We start from the raw sequence: 14,418 nt of genomic DNA on the forward strand, positions 1-14,418 counted from the left end.
CAGGTACTTTTTAAATTAGTTGAGGGTTTCTGCCTCCACCACCCTTTCAGGCAGTGAGTTCCAGACTGACCGGCCTGTAATTAAACAATGATACAATGTTAGCAGTCCTCCAATCTTCCGGCACCAGGCCTGTATCCAGTGAGGATTGGAAAATGATGGTCAGAGCCTCCGCTATTTCCTCCCTTGCTTCTTGTAACAGCCTGGGATAAGTTTCATCTGGCCCTGGTGACTTATCTACTTTCAAAGATGCTGATCCCCTTAATACTTCCTCTCTCACTACATTTATCCCATCCAATATTTCATGCTCCTCCTCCTTAACTGCAATGTCTGCATCGCCCCTCTCTTTTGTGAAGACAGACGCAAAGTATTCATTAAGAACCATACCCACATCTTCTGCCTCCGCACATGGGTTACCTTTTTGGTCTCTAATAGGCCCTACTCTTTCCTTAGTTATCCTCTTGCTCTTAATGTATTTATAAAACATCTTTGGGTTTTCCTTGATTTTACTTGTCGATATTTTATCATGCCCTCTCTTTGCTTTCCTATTTTCCTTTTTAATTTCACCCCTGCACTTTCTATACTCGGTTAGGCTTTCTGCAGTATTGAGTCCTTGGTGTCTGACATAAGCTTTCCTTTTCTGCCTTATTTTACCCTGTATGCTCCTTGTCATCCAGGGAGCTCTAGATTTGGCAGTCCCACCCATTTTCTTTGTGGGAACATGTTTACTCTGAACCTCTTGAATCTCCCTCTTGAATGCCTCCCACTGCTCTGTTACTGATTTACCTTCAAGTAGCTGTTTCCAGTCCACTTTTGCTAAATTACTTCTCAGCTTAGTAAAATTGGCCTTTGCCCAATTTAGAACTTTAACTCCTGTTGTATCTTTGTCCTTTTCCATAACTATGCTAAAACTAACTGAATTATGATCACTACCACCAAAATGCTCTCTCACTGATACTCCTTCCACCTGCCCAGCTTCATTTACTAAAACTAAATCCAGAGCTGCCCCCTATCTTGTTGGGCTTGCTATGTACTGGCTAAAAAAAGTTCTCCTGAATGCAATTTAAGAATTTTGTACCCTCTATGCCCTTCACACTGTTGGTATCCCAGTTAATATTAGGGTAGTTGAAATCCCCCTACTCTTACTGCCCTATTGTTTTTGCACTTCTCAGAAATTTGCCTACATATTTGCTCTTCTATCTCCCTCTGACTGTTTTGGGGGGGTCTATGGTACACTCCCAGTAATGTGACTGCCCCATTTTTGTTCCTTAGCTCAACCCATATGGCCTTATTTGATGATCCTTCTAATGTATCATCCCTCCTCACAGCCGTAATTGTTTTTTTAACCAAAATTGCCACCCCCCCTCCTTTTTTATCCCCCTCACTATCTCGTCTGAAAACCCTGTTACCAGGAACGTTGAGCTGCCATTCCTGCCCCTGTTTAAGCCATGTTTCTGTAATAGCTAAGATATCGTACTGCCACGTGTCTGTCTGTGCCCCCAGCTCATCTGCCTCATTCACTATACTCCTTGCATTGAGGTATATGCCATTAAGCACTGCCAAACTCCTTTGTTGTTTATTTTCTAACCTTTGTTTCCTCTGCCTTCCAAACTCACTTACTAATTTTCTGCCTTCCATCTCCAGTTGTGATTCTGTCCCATCTGGATCTACACTCAGGTTCCCATCCACCTGCCGAGCTAGTTTAAACCCTCCCTAACAGCAGTAGCGAACCTCCCCACAAGGATATTGGTCCCGGCCCTGTCGAGGTGCAACCCGTCAGGCTTGTACAGGTCCCATGTCCCCCAGAACCGGTCCCAATACCCCAGGAATCTAAAGCCCTCCCTCCTGAACCATCTCTCCAGCCATGCATGCATCTGCTCTATCCTCCTATTTCTATAATCACTAGTGTGTGGCACTGGGAGTAATCCGGAGACGATGACCTTTGAGGTCCTGCTTGTTAATCTCTTTCCTAACTCCTTAAAATCTGCCTGCAGGACCTCATCCCTCTTTCTACCTATGTCGTTTCTCCCGATATGGACCACGACGTCTTGCTGTTCACCCTCCCCCTCCCAGAATGGTCTGCAGCCGCTCAGTGACCTTTGACCCTGGCACCAGGGAGGCAACATACCATTTCTGGAATCACGTCTATGGCCGCAGAAACGCCTGTCTGCTCCCATAACTATAGAACCCTCTATCACTATTGCTCTCCTGACCTTTCTCTTTCTCTCTGTGCAGCTGAGCCACCCATGGTGCTATGGTCTTGGCTCTGGCAACACTCTGCAGAGGAATCCTCTCCCTCACCAGTCTGATTAGAGAGTGAGATGCTCTCGGGGGAGTCCTGCACTACCTGCCTGGTCCTCCTTATCTGTCTGGCGGTCACCCACTCCCTCTCTGCCTGCATTCTTTTAAGCTGCAGAGTGTCCACCTCCTGAAACATGCTATCCACGAAACTCTCAGTGTCACGGATGCACTGCAGTGACGCCAGCTGTTGCTCAAGCTCCAAAATCCTGAGCTCGAGCTCCTCCAGCTGATGACACTTACTGCACCTGTGGTTGTCCAGGACACGGGAAGCATCCTGGAGTTCCCACATGGCACAAGATGTGCATTCGATGGGTCTGAGCTGCCTTACTATGCCTCGATTTATTAGATTAACTGAACTTAACTGGAAATAAACTCAAGACTTAAAAAAAAAAGACACTCACCAGAAAAAGAAACACTCACCGGCTACCAGCCAATTAGCTCCTCTTCTGCTGACGGCACTTTTGATTTTCTTACCTCTCTCCCTGAAGCCCCTCACTCTTTATCTGATCTGAGGCTCCGCCCCGAACTCCAACCAGATCCGCTCACCTTACCTCAGGCGCTCCGATTGATGCCTACTCCCAGGGCCTCGCTCTTTTTCCGCTCCGGCGATCCGAGCTCTGCTCCAAGCTCCGACCAGGTCCGCTCACCTTACCTCAGGCACTCCGATGGACACCCGGTTATGGGCTGCTTGAACTGTCCTTAGTCCCACTTAACATGGGAGTGAGATTGGGATGCTAATCCAGTACCACAACCAGTAAACTACCCCTACCCATTTTTTTGGTCATGTCAGCTCTCAGAAACATCTCAAAAGTGTTTTGCATACAATAAATTACTTTGAAGAGCAGTGACCTGTCGAGGGTTAATTTTAACCTAACCTGCCCGGCGGGAAAGTGACAGGACGGGAGCAGGTCGGCCTCCAGTCTTCCTTGAAATTGCACCGTGCTGCCCATCCAAGAAACAGATCATTATATAAGCGTACCTGTGATTTCCCAAGTTGTAAATCCTGCGAGCTCCACTGGACGCACTGGATCGTGGAATCATCCCTCGTATTATTTAACATCTGTTTCTCCTATAGGAACAGAATTAATGTGCGATGATGAATGAAGAGTATTATAAAAAGATTACAGTGTTTCGACCTTAGCGTGTGTTTGTTTTTCTCTCCTGTCAAGATAAACCAAGTAACAACACTGTTATGCGTGACACAGTGCGATGTAATCTGTATAGTTTTTCTTTTCAAAAAGGTTGCGAGAAATTCTAATGGTGGCAAGTGCTAACATTAAAACTCCAATGATGAGCATTCCTGTATTAAGCACAAAGAAAGCACTGAAGAAGGTCAAAAAACTAAAAAAGCAGCTCACGAGGGTGTGTTTGGCAGAGGTAGGCATGTTTCTTCATGTAAGTGGTGGAAAAGATACCACTTTGAGATTTATTTTATAGACTGATGTATTTCTCATGTCTTAGGTGATGTATTAAATATTTAATATTAAATACTGGGGCTGATCATGTGGCTGGGTGTGTGCCGAGGGGCTGAATTGGGGCGGGGGGCACGTATTGTTAACAGGGTGGGTGTTCGTGGTTATAGTTTACACGTACGCTACACTTGACAGCAGCACTTACAACAAAAACCTTGTGAGCTTTAGCTGGGGAATCCAAAGCACGTTACGGTTCCCAGCTCAGGTTTTTCAGGTTGTTCAGACCTTAATTGAATTCCAAAGTATCTGTTCCAACACTCTATTTTATACCTTTTTTTTTTACCCCAACCTTTCAGTGTGACAAACCAGATGTTTTTGCATTGCCTAATGCAATTCGCTGCTTCCCTCGTCCCTTATCAATAGCTTCAGTTTTAATGCGTTCTTCTTCCATAGGCTCCCTTACTTGGTTACACTCCCAACCTTTCTCAGAGAGGTCCTAAACTTCAAGCAAGGTATCAAGGCCTTCCTAACAAAGGAGCCTTGTCTGCCTGCTCTGTGCTCCAATCTCCTGCTTCTGAAAAGGATAATATGGTCCTTTCATGCTGAACTTTTTATCAACTGATTACAGTTCCCTGCAGTATGCCCTGGAATGTCTTTTAATTTGGTTAATTGTCTATACTGACCATTGCTCTAAGGTCAGTCCTAATTCAGTAGTCCAGTAACCAATGTATTTAAATTCACTCATACATTATATAGATTTTTTTTTTATTTGTTCATGCGATTTGGGCATCACTAGCAAGGCCGGCATTTATTGCCTATCCCTAATTGCCCTTGAGAAGGTGGTGATGAGCTGCCTTCTTGAACCGCTGCAGTCCGTGTGGTGAAGGTTCTCCCACAGTGCTGTTAGGAAGGGAGTTCCAGGATTTTGACCCAGCGATGATGAAGGAACGGCGATATATTTCCAAGTCGGGATGGTGTGTGACTTGGAGGGGAACGTGCAGGTGGTGGTGTTCCCATGTGCCTACTGCACTTGTCCTTCTAGGTGGTAGAGGTCGCGAGTTGCTGCAGTGGAAGGTACACACTGGAGCCACGGTGTGCCGGTGGTGAAGGGAGTGAATGTTTAGGGTAGTGAATGGGGTGCCAATCAAGCGGGCTGCTTTGTCCTGGATGGTGTCGAGCTTCTTGAGTGTTGTTGGGGCTGCACTCATCCAGGCAAGTGGAGAGTATTCCATCACACTCCTGACTTGTGCCTTGTAGATGGTGGAAAGGCTTTGGGGAGTCAGGAGGAGAGTCACTCACTGCAGAATACCCAGCCTCTGACCTGCTCTTGTAGCCACAGTATTTATATGGCTGGTCCAGTTAAGTTTCTGGTCAATGGTGACCCTCAAGATGTTGATGGTGGGGGATTCGGCGATGGTAATGCCATTGAATGTCAAGGGGAGGTGGTTAGACTCTCACTTGTTGGAGATGGTCAATGCCTGATTATGTAGATATATAGATAGATAGATCTATAAAAAATAAAATAAAGCAAGCCTGTCTTATGATTAGAACATTAACAGACTTCAAGACTGTCTGATTAACCCTTTCTTTACTGTATAATCGGATGAGTAGCCATTAAGCCAGTTTCTCGTCATTCTGTAGCAAAGCTATGCTTCAAGAGCCAAGTGCAATTGCACTTTTTGTGTGATTCCTTCAATAAGGCCTCAGAAATTATATTAGTTACCTGTTACCGCCATTTCCCTTGTTCAACATCAGGACTGCATCAGTCATTGAGCACCCATTTAAAACAGGTGCTGCATTGAAGGCCAACTTAACCTGTTTGGAAGTTGCACTTTTGAAAGAGAATGCCATTAATGAGGCACCCTAAAACTTGCAAATTACAAACTACAGACTGTCTTCAATGTCCCAAGCCCTATTTACTTGGTGTATTTTACACCTGACGTCACAAATTTAAAATGTTGAAAGTACCGTACCTCTATCTGAGTCAGGTGGCCGCCGCTGAGCTGCTGCTGGAATGTGCGCAGGCACTTCAGCTCCCAGTCAGCATCTCCTTTGCGCAGTTGCAGTTTGGTTGCTTGGCAACAGGAGAAGGATGTACTTGCAGAAAGACGAGACTCAAACGGTTCCTGCTGTAGTATTATCCGCTTGGTGAGGCTGGGGAGAGGAGGGGGGTACTACCCGTCAGGTGAGGCTGGGGATAGAGGGGTTACTGCACCGTCAGGTGAGGCTGGGGAGAGGGGCGGTACTACCCGTCAGGTGAGGCTGGGGAGAGAGGGGTTACTGCACCGTCAGGTGAGGCTGGGGAAAGAGGGGTTACTGCACCGTCAGGTGAGGCTGGGGAGAGGGGGGTTACTGCACCGTCAGGTGAAGCTGGGGAGAGGGGGGTTACTGCCCCGTCAGGTGAGGCTGGGGAGAGAGGGGTTACTGCACCGTCAGGTGAGGCTGGGGAGAGGGGGGTTACTGCCCCGTCAGGTGAGGCTGGGGAGAGGGGCGGTACTGCCCGTTAGGTGAGGCTGAGATGAGAGGGGCTACTGCCCGTCAGGTGAGATGGGGTTTGAGGGGGGGGGATAGTGCCCATCAGGTGAGGCCGGGGAGAACTGTGTACAATGGAGCCATTCTCAGAGAGTGCTGCAGTTGGAACGGTTTATCAGGGGAATTCTAACCGGGGACCGGCAGTGAGGCCTTATAGTCAAAGTTGTAAAGTTGTTTTTACTCTAGACAGTTCTTAAAACTCTCAACATTTAAGTCATTGCAATTTTAAAAAGATATAAAACCCACTAATTATGCTTCTATTGCATTGTTGAGTTCATGAGAAATACAGATCTTTTCTGTACTGCTCAATTTACACCCATCGCAGGCTGTGATCTCTTTACCAAGCTCTGTCCTTTATCTAAAGCAAGATACTGGAAATCTAAAATAAAAATAGAAATGCTGGAGAAGCTCAGCATGTCAGGTAGCATCTGTGGAGAAAGAAACAGAGTTAACGTTTCAGGTCGAAGACCTTTCGTCAGAACTGAACGATGCTAAAAGAGTTAAAGTTTTTAAGCAAGTCCACTGGGATTTGAATTCCCCCCAGCAGCCACGGTCCATGCCGATCCCCAGGGGACATCTGCAAAAAAAAATAAGGACAGCTGATGCCAGTCCCTTTAGGTGTTTGTAATTTACAGGTTTCATTGTAGTCAAATGATTGCCGTTACTATATGAGGTCAGCATCGAGGGAGCAGACAAAGAAAGACACTGTTTAATGTTTTACTATAGTCAACCTTTGCTCATAAGGAAGGCGGTGAGGTGGGGGAGGGAAGGGGCGGATTTCTTTTAGCTTTGCTGACTAATTTTGCGTGCTTTTTTTTTTAAATAATGGGCTTTCAAAATAGAAGGTGTTTCTGTTACCGTACACTATTCCGTAATATTGCTCTGTCTAATCTCGTCAGATGGTGTGCATCTTAGGTCATTAAGGTTTTGTGGTTTTGGCAGAGTGCATCACTGACCCAACTATACCTCAGGCAAAGAGCAGAAAAATTACTTCAACCCTTCAACGTTTCTCCCAGGATAAAGGTGCCAAGAGACCTTTAACTTGCTGCTTAAGCAAACACCACGGGGCCAAAATGTACAATGGCTTCCTAAAAAGCCTATGTGAAACGTACGCAACAAAATTAAAAGAGAAAGCTTCTTCTCCCCAAAGTAAAAACACAAATGTAACATTTTGTCTTAATTAAATCACTAAAATGTAACAGAGCAATGGGAGTTATTTGTTTTTATGTTTGGGTGGAACCCTTCCATGTCCCTCTAAGTTATGAAGCCCTAAATTCCAGAATAATGCATCTGTTATTACCTAGCAATTGTATGTTCTCACAAACTCTTAAACCACTAATTATGCTTCTATTGCATTGTGGAGTTCATGAGAAATACAGATCTTTTCTGTACTGCTCAATTTACACCCATCGCAGGCTGTGATCTCTTTACCAAGCTCTGTCCTTTATCTAAAGCAAGATACTGGAAATCTAAAATAAAAATAGAAATGCTGGAAAAGCTCAGCATGTCAGGTAGCATCTGTGGAGAAAGAAACCGAGTTAACGTTTCAGGTAGAAGACGTTTTGTCAGAACTGAACGATGTTAAAAGAGTTAAAGTTTTTAAGCAAGTACAGAGCCTGGGGAGAGGAGGAAAGAACAAAAGGGAAGGTCTGTGATAGGGTGGAGGGCAAGAGTGATTAAATGACAAAAGGGATGATGGTGCAAGGCAAGGAAGGTGGTAATGGGACAGGTTAAGAAACAAAAGGTTGGTCAGGAGTAAATGGCAACAGCAGAACCATTACCAGCACTTGCAGTCCGAAAAAATGGGGGCAGTGATTATGATCTGAAGTTATTGAAATCAATGTTGAGTCTGGAAGGTTGTAAAGTACCGAAACGTAAGATGAGGTGCTGTTCCTCAAGCTTACGTTGAGCTTCATTGGAACAGTGTAAGAGGCCGAGGACAGAGAGGTCAGAGTGGGAGTGGGAAGGGGAATTAAAACGGCAGGTCAAGGTCACGCTTGCGGACAGAGCGGAGGTGTTCAGCAAAGCGATCACCTAGTTTGCGTTTGGTCTCCCCAATGTACAGGAGACCGCATTGTGTGCAGCGGACACAGTATACTGAATTGAAAGAAGTACAAGTAAACTGCTGTCTCACTTGGAAGGAGTGTTTGGAGCCCTGGACGGTGGGAAGGGAGGAGGTGAAGGGGCAGGTGTTGCATCTCCTGCAGTCGCATGGGAAGGAGAGCGGGTGATGGATAGTGGACTAGGGTGTCGCGGAGGAAGCGGTCCCTTCGGAATGCTGAAAGGGGAGTGGATGATGTGTTTGGTGGTGGGATTGCGCTGGAGGTGGCGGAAATGGCGGAGGATGATACATTGAATGTGGAGGCTGGTGGGGTGGAAGGTGAGGACAAGGGGGACCCCATCATGGTTCTGGGAGGGAAGGGGCGAGGGCAGAAGTGCGCGAAATAGGACGGACACGGTCGAGGGCCCTGTCAACTACAGTGGAGGGGAATCTTTGATTGAGGAAAAAGGAAGACATATCGGAAGCACTGGTGTGGAAGGTGGTATCGTCAAAACAGATGCAACAGAGACAGAGAAACTGGGAGAAGGGAATAGAGTCCTTGAAGGAAGCGGGGTGGGAGGAAGTGTAATCAAGGTAGCTGTGGGAGTCAGTGGGCTTACAATAGATATTGGTTGACAGCCTATCCCCAGAAATGGAGATAGAGAAGTCGAGGAAGGGAAGAGTCAGAGATGGAACATGTGAAGGCGAAAGAAGGGTGGAGATTGGAAGCAAAGTTGATGAAATTTTCCAGTTCAGGGCGAGAGAAGGAAACGGCACCGATACAGTCATCAATGTACCGGACAAAATTGGCTTGACGACAGAAGACAGAGGGTGGTTGTCGAGGGTTGTTTTTCAAACTGGATGCCTGTGTCCAGCGGTGTGCCTCAGGGATCGGTGCTGGGTCCGCTGTTATTTGTTATTTATATTAATGATTTGGATGAGAATTTAGGAGGCATGGTTAGTAAGTTTGCAGATGACACCAAGATTGGTGGCATTGTGGACAGTGAAGAAGGTTATCTAGGATTGCAACGGGATCTTGATAAATTGGGCCAGTGGGCCGATGAATGGCAGATGGAGTTTAATTTAGATAAATGTGAGGTGATGCATTTTGGTAGATCGAATCGGGCCAGGACCTACTCCGTTAATGGTAGGGCGTTGGGGAGAGTTATAGAACAAAGAGATCTAGGAGTACAGATTCATAGCTCCTTGAAAGTGGAGTCACAGGTGGATAGGGTGGTGAAGAAGGCATTCAGCATGCTTGGTTTCATTGGTCAGAACATTGAATGCAGGAGTTGGGATGTCTTGTTGAAGTTGTACAGGGCATTGGTGAGGCCACACTTGGAGTACTGTGTACAGTTCTGGTCACCCTATTATAGAAAGGATATTATTAAACTAGAAAGAGTGCAGAAAAGATTTACTAGGATGCTACCGGGACTTGATGGTTTGACTTACAGGGAGAGGTTAGACAGACTGGGACTTTATTCCCTGGAGAGTAGGAGGTTAAGGGGTGATCTTATAGAAGTCTATAAAATAATGAGGGGCATAGATAAGGTCGATAGTCAAAATCTTTTCCCAAAGGTAGGGGAGTCTATAACGAGGGGGCACAGATTTAAGGTGAGAGGGGAGAGATACAAAAGGATCCAGAGGGGCAATTTTTTCACTCAAAGGGTGGTGAGTGTCTGGAACGAGCTGCCAGAGGCAGTAGTAGAGGCGGGTACAATTTTGTCTTTTAAAAAGCATTTGGACAGTTACATGGGGAAGATGGGTATCGAGGGATATGGGCCAAGTGCAGGCAATTGGGACTAGCTTAGTGGTATAAACTGGGCGACATGGACATGTTGGGCCGAAGGGCCTGTTTCCATGTTGTAACTTCTATGATTCTATGATTCTATGAAAAAGAGCTGAGGGAGGGGACCTGAGTAGGACTGGAACAAGGAATGTTCCAAGTATCCCACAAAAAGGCAGGCATAGCTGGGACCCATACGGGTTCCCATAGTGACACCTTTTATTTGGAGGAAGTGAGTGAAGTCAAAGGAGAAGTTGTTATAGAATCAAAGAATCATAGAAAATAGGAGCAAGAGTAGGCCATTTGGTCATGGCTGATCGTCTAACTCAGTGCCCTGTTCCCGCTTTTTCCCCATATCCCTTGATCCCTTTAGCATTAAGAAATATATCTATCTCCTTCTTGAATATATTTAATGACTTGGCCTCCACTGCCTTCTGTGGTAGAGAATTCCACAGGTTCATCACCCTCTGAGTGAAGAAATTTCTCCTCATCTCGGTTGTAAATGGCATACCCCGTATCCTGAGACTGTGACCCCTGGTTATGGATTCCCCATCCGTCGGGAATGTCTTCCCTGCATCTAGTCTGTCTAGTCTTGTTAGAATTTTATATGTTTCGATGAGAAATGCAACATGACCAGCCAGGCAGAGGAGGGTGGAGGTGGATGGGGACTGGTTGGGCTCCGTTCAAGGAAGAAGCGGAGGGCCCGCAGGTTGTCCTGGAGGGCGATGGAGGTGTAAAGGGACTGGATGTCCATGGTGAAGAGGAGTCGGTTAGGGCCGGGGAACTGGAAACTGTTAAAATTGGCGGAGGGTGTCAGAAGAGTCACGGATGTAGGTCGGAAGAGACTGGACAAGGGGAGAAAAAAAGAGTCAAGATAGGAGGCAATAAGTTCCGTGGGGCAAGAACAGGCTGAAACGATGGGTCTCCCAGGGCAGTCCTGTTTGTAGATCTTGGGAAGGAGGTAAATGCGGGCTGTGCGGGGTTGGGGGACTATGAGATTGGAGGCCGTGGTGGGATGATCTCCAGAGGAGATGAGGTCAGTGACTGTCTGGGAAATTATGGCCTGTCCTTTATCCGATTTTTTTTTTTTCTCTCGCTCTCTCTCTCACTCTCTGCTTAACCATAGCCATTCCCTGCGGTGCTGAGCTTGCTACATTCAAGGACAAATCATACTATTTTAGTGCCTGCAATAGAATTTTGAAGCTGTGTATTGCAGAAATTCGAATTTGTCACTTTACATCTTGCTAGTTATTTCTTTTTAATGTGGAATTGAATGTTTCTTTTTAAAAAATAAATTTCAGGTTTTACGCAAAATCGAGGTGAAGGATTCTTTCCAGGTTCAAAGCAAGATGGAGAAGTTCAGAATTTACCAAATAAAGTTTTATTTTCTGGATCACAAACTGTATCGACAAGAGAAATGTTTGATACCAGATGATTTATTGCACTATATGGAAACAAGGTAACAGTTTATATAATCATAAAATTGTCAGCACAGGAGGCGGCCATTATTCATGCTGTACCGTAGGAAGAGGTGTAGGCCATTCAGCCCCTCGAACCTGTTCCGCCATTCAATCAGATCATGGCTGATCTGTACCTCAAATCTATTTTACCCGCCTTTGGTCCATATCCCTTGATACCCTCACCTAACAAAAATCTATCCATCTCTGTGATGAACCAGCATCCACAGCCTTTTGGGGGAAAGAGTTCCAGATTTCCACTACCCTCTGTTCTGATGCTGGCTCTGCAGCAGAGCTATCTACACTAATCTCATTTCCCTGTAAAGATGTAATATATATTGGCCCAGAAATTGCTTAGAAAAGAACGGTGAGTGCAACAGCGCTCACTGTTGTTGGTGGTGAAATCCAGGAGCATGTTCTGGTGTTTGCACATGCGCAGTGAAATCCGGAAATTCGGAACGTGGTCCTCCTGGTTCGCTGGTGATATGACAACTTTGCAGCCAGCGATATCCCTTTAATTCAATCAGTGGAAACAAAGGACTAGCACCAACTTGCTCATCTGCCCAGCTAGAAAGTAACTAATATAGCCACAAAACAGGTACACTTAAAAATACCAAGTCTAAACTAAGTTTTAATTATAGGGCAAGTCTTAATTACTGCCAAACAACTAAAAAAATTAACTTTTAAAAATGTGGAGTCTCGTTACTCCTTACTTTAATAGTTTCGGATCATTAATTTTTATTCAATTTAAAAAAAATTTTTTTTTACTTTTCCCTTCTGTTTCTTTTATTTAATTCGATTATTTCTTACTCCCTTTTTTTCACTGTCTGTAACTTTTCACAAATATTTTAGTGTTGTACCTTTCACTTCCTGGATTTTATCTTCCAGCTTGCAGAAACTGTTCGCAGCTTGTCACAAATGCTGCAGTCTGATTGGTCATGGGGAGAGTGATCCTTTCACTTCTCCCATGGATTTGTAAATCAACTTTGCATTTCTTTACTCAGCACTTCAGGTTAATAGTAACCTCATTTTAGTGGAAAGTACTCTTCTCTATGTCCTTAATGTATATTTATATATTTTAAAGAAAACCCTCTTGCATGTTTATAACTTGAAGAGTTGTGCTGTCCCTAAGAGAATTACCCACATGTACCGTCACAACAAAGGATGCAACACATTATTCATTGTCACTAGGCTCATGCCATAAAATACATCATCCATAATGAAAATGCTATCCATATTATGGGGTAGTAATGTTATTCCAATGGAAAAATATTTGTGGCATGCCTAAGAGCATGTTTTATAGTTTTAAAATAATCTTGGCAGATAATGGCGTGAAGTCCCATTTTCATAACTTACATAAGATGATATAGAGAACCACGGATAATACATAAGGTGATAGAGGGAACCATGCATAATACATAAGATTATGGAGAGAACCACAGATAATGGTGTAAAGTAGCATTTTCATGCCTTGTGTGAAGACCTAAAATATTTGTTACAATCCATTATGGAGCCCTTGAACATTTCCTTCTTATCTTGCATTGTATAATTTGTGTACTTAAAACAAATGTTTGGCTCCCTGGTGGTCTGATGAGTAAAGTGTACGTACTAAAGCTAAACAGACTAAGCTCGCTTCCACTCGACTGAGATAGCTGATCTCGGCCAGCATTTCAGTTGGTGTGGGATGAGGAAGGGGGAAAATCAGTCAGGATTCCTGCTGCTGATCACTGCCCAGTGACTGCTGCTGGAAAGTGTGCACATGTCAGGTGAGAACAGGAATAGGTTGCTGATACTCCTGCCAGTGAAGAATGACCACATGACTGAGGCACTAGAATTACCTAGAATTTACAGCACAGAATCAGGCCATTTGGCCCAACTGGTCTATGCCGGCGTTTATGCTCCACATGAGCTTCCTCCCACCATACTTCATCCTACCCTATCAACATATCTTTCCATTCCTTTCTTCCTCATGTACTTATCTAGCTTCCCCTTAAATGTATCAATGCTATTCGCCTCAACCGGTCCATGTGGTAGAGAGTTCCACATTCTCACTACTCCCTCAGTAAAGAAGTTTCTCCTGAATTTCTTATTGGATTTATTAGTGACTATCTTAGAGTTTTGGACTCCGGACAAATGGAAATATCTTCTCTATGTCTAAAATTATGAGCCCCTTCATAATTTTAAAGACCTCTATCAATCTTCTCTTATCTAGAGAAAAGAGACCCAGCTTGTTCAGTCTTTCTTGATAGTAAAGAAAATTTTTTAGAAAAATTAATGGGACTAAAAGCCAACAAATCCCCTGGACCTGATGGCCTACATCCTAGAGTTTTAAAAGAGGTGGCTGCAGAGATAGTATGTATTGGTTTTGATCTTCCAGAACGCCCTATATTCTAGAACGGTCCCCGTGGATTGGAAGGTAGTAAATGTAACACCAGTATTCAAGAATGGAGGGAGAGAGAAAACAGGGAACTATAGGCTAGTTAGTCTGACATCAGTAGTAGGGAAAATGCTAGAATCTATTATTAAGGACGTAGTAACAGGGCACCTAGAAAATCATAATATGATTAGGCAGAGTCAACACGGTTTTATGAAAGGGAAATCGTGTTTGACAAATCGATTAGAGTTTTTTGAAGGTGTATCTAGCAGGGTAGATAAATGGGAACCAGTGGATGTAGTATATTTGGATTTTCAAAAGGCATTCGATAAGGTGCCACATAAGAGGTTGTTTCACAAGATTAGGGCTTTTGGGATTTGGGGTAATGTATTAGCATGGATTGAATGGAGGTTGATGGACAGAAAACAGAGAGTAGGAATAAATTGATCATTTTCAGGTTGGTAACTAGCGGGGTGCCCCAGGGATTGGTGCTTGGGCCTCAGCTGTTTACAATCTAT

The 14,418-nt window shown here is 44.6% G+C and overlaps 1 protein-coding gene and 1 long non-coding RNA gene across 2 annotated transcripts in view; one reads left to right on the forward strand and one right to left on the reverse strand.

Moving 5' to 3' along the window:
* polr1a (RNA polymerase I subunit A) overlaps positions 1-14,418 on the forward strand; it is a 132,660-nt gene that overhangs the window by 73,825 nt on the left and 44,417 nt on the right. The window contains exons 26-27 of the mRNA XM_067982355.1: positions 3,540-3,675; positions 11,371-11,528. Coding sequence (XP_067838456.1) covers positions 3,540-3,675; positions 11,371-11,528 — 294 coding nt within the window. The remainder of the gene's footprint in view (positions 1-3,539; positions 3,676-11,370; positions 11,529-14,418) is intronic.
* Positions 1-14,418, reverse strand: part of LOC137320685 (uncharacterized) — a 36,625-nt gene that overhangs the window by 14,072 nt on the left and 8,135 nt on the right. Inside the window, exon 2 of the long non-coding RNA XR_010962613.1 lies at positions 3,278-3,367. This is a non-coding gene — a long non-coding RNA (uncharacterized lncRNA). The remainder of the gene's footprint in view (positions 1-3,277; positions 3,368-14,418) is intronic.

The sequence above is a fragment of the Heptranchias perlo genome, chromosome 1, assembly GCF_035084215.1.
Source record: "Heptranchias perlo isolate sHepPer1 chromosome 1, sHepPer1.hap1, whole genome shotgun sequence".
NCBI classification, from domain to species: domain Eukaryota; kingdom Metazoa; phylum Chordata; class Chondrichthyes; order Hexanchiformes; family Hexanchidae; genus Heptranchias; species Heptranchias perlo.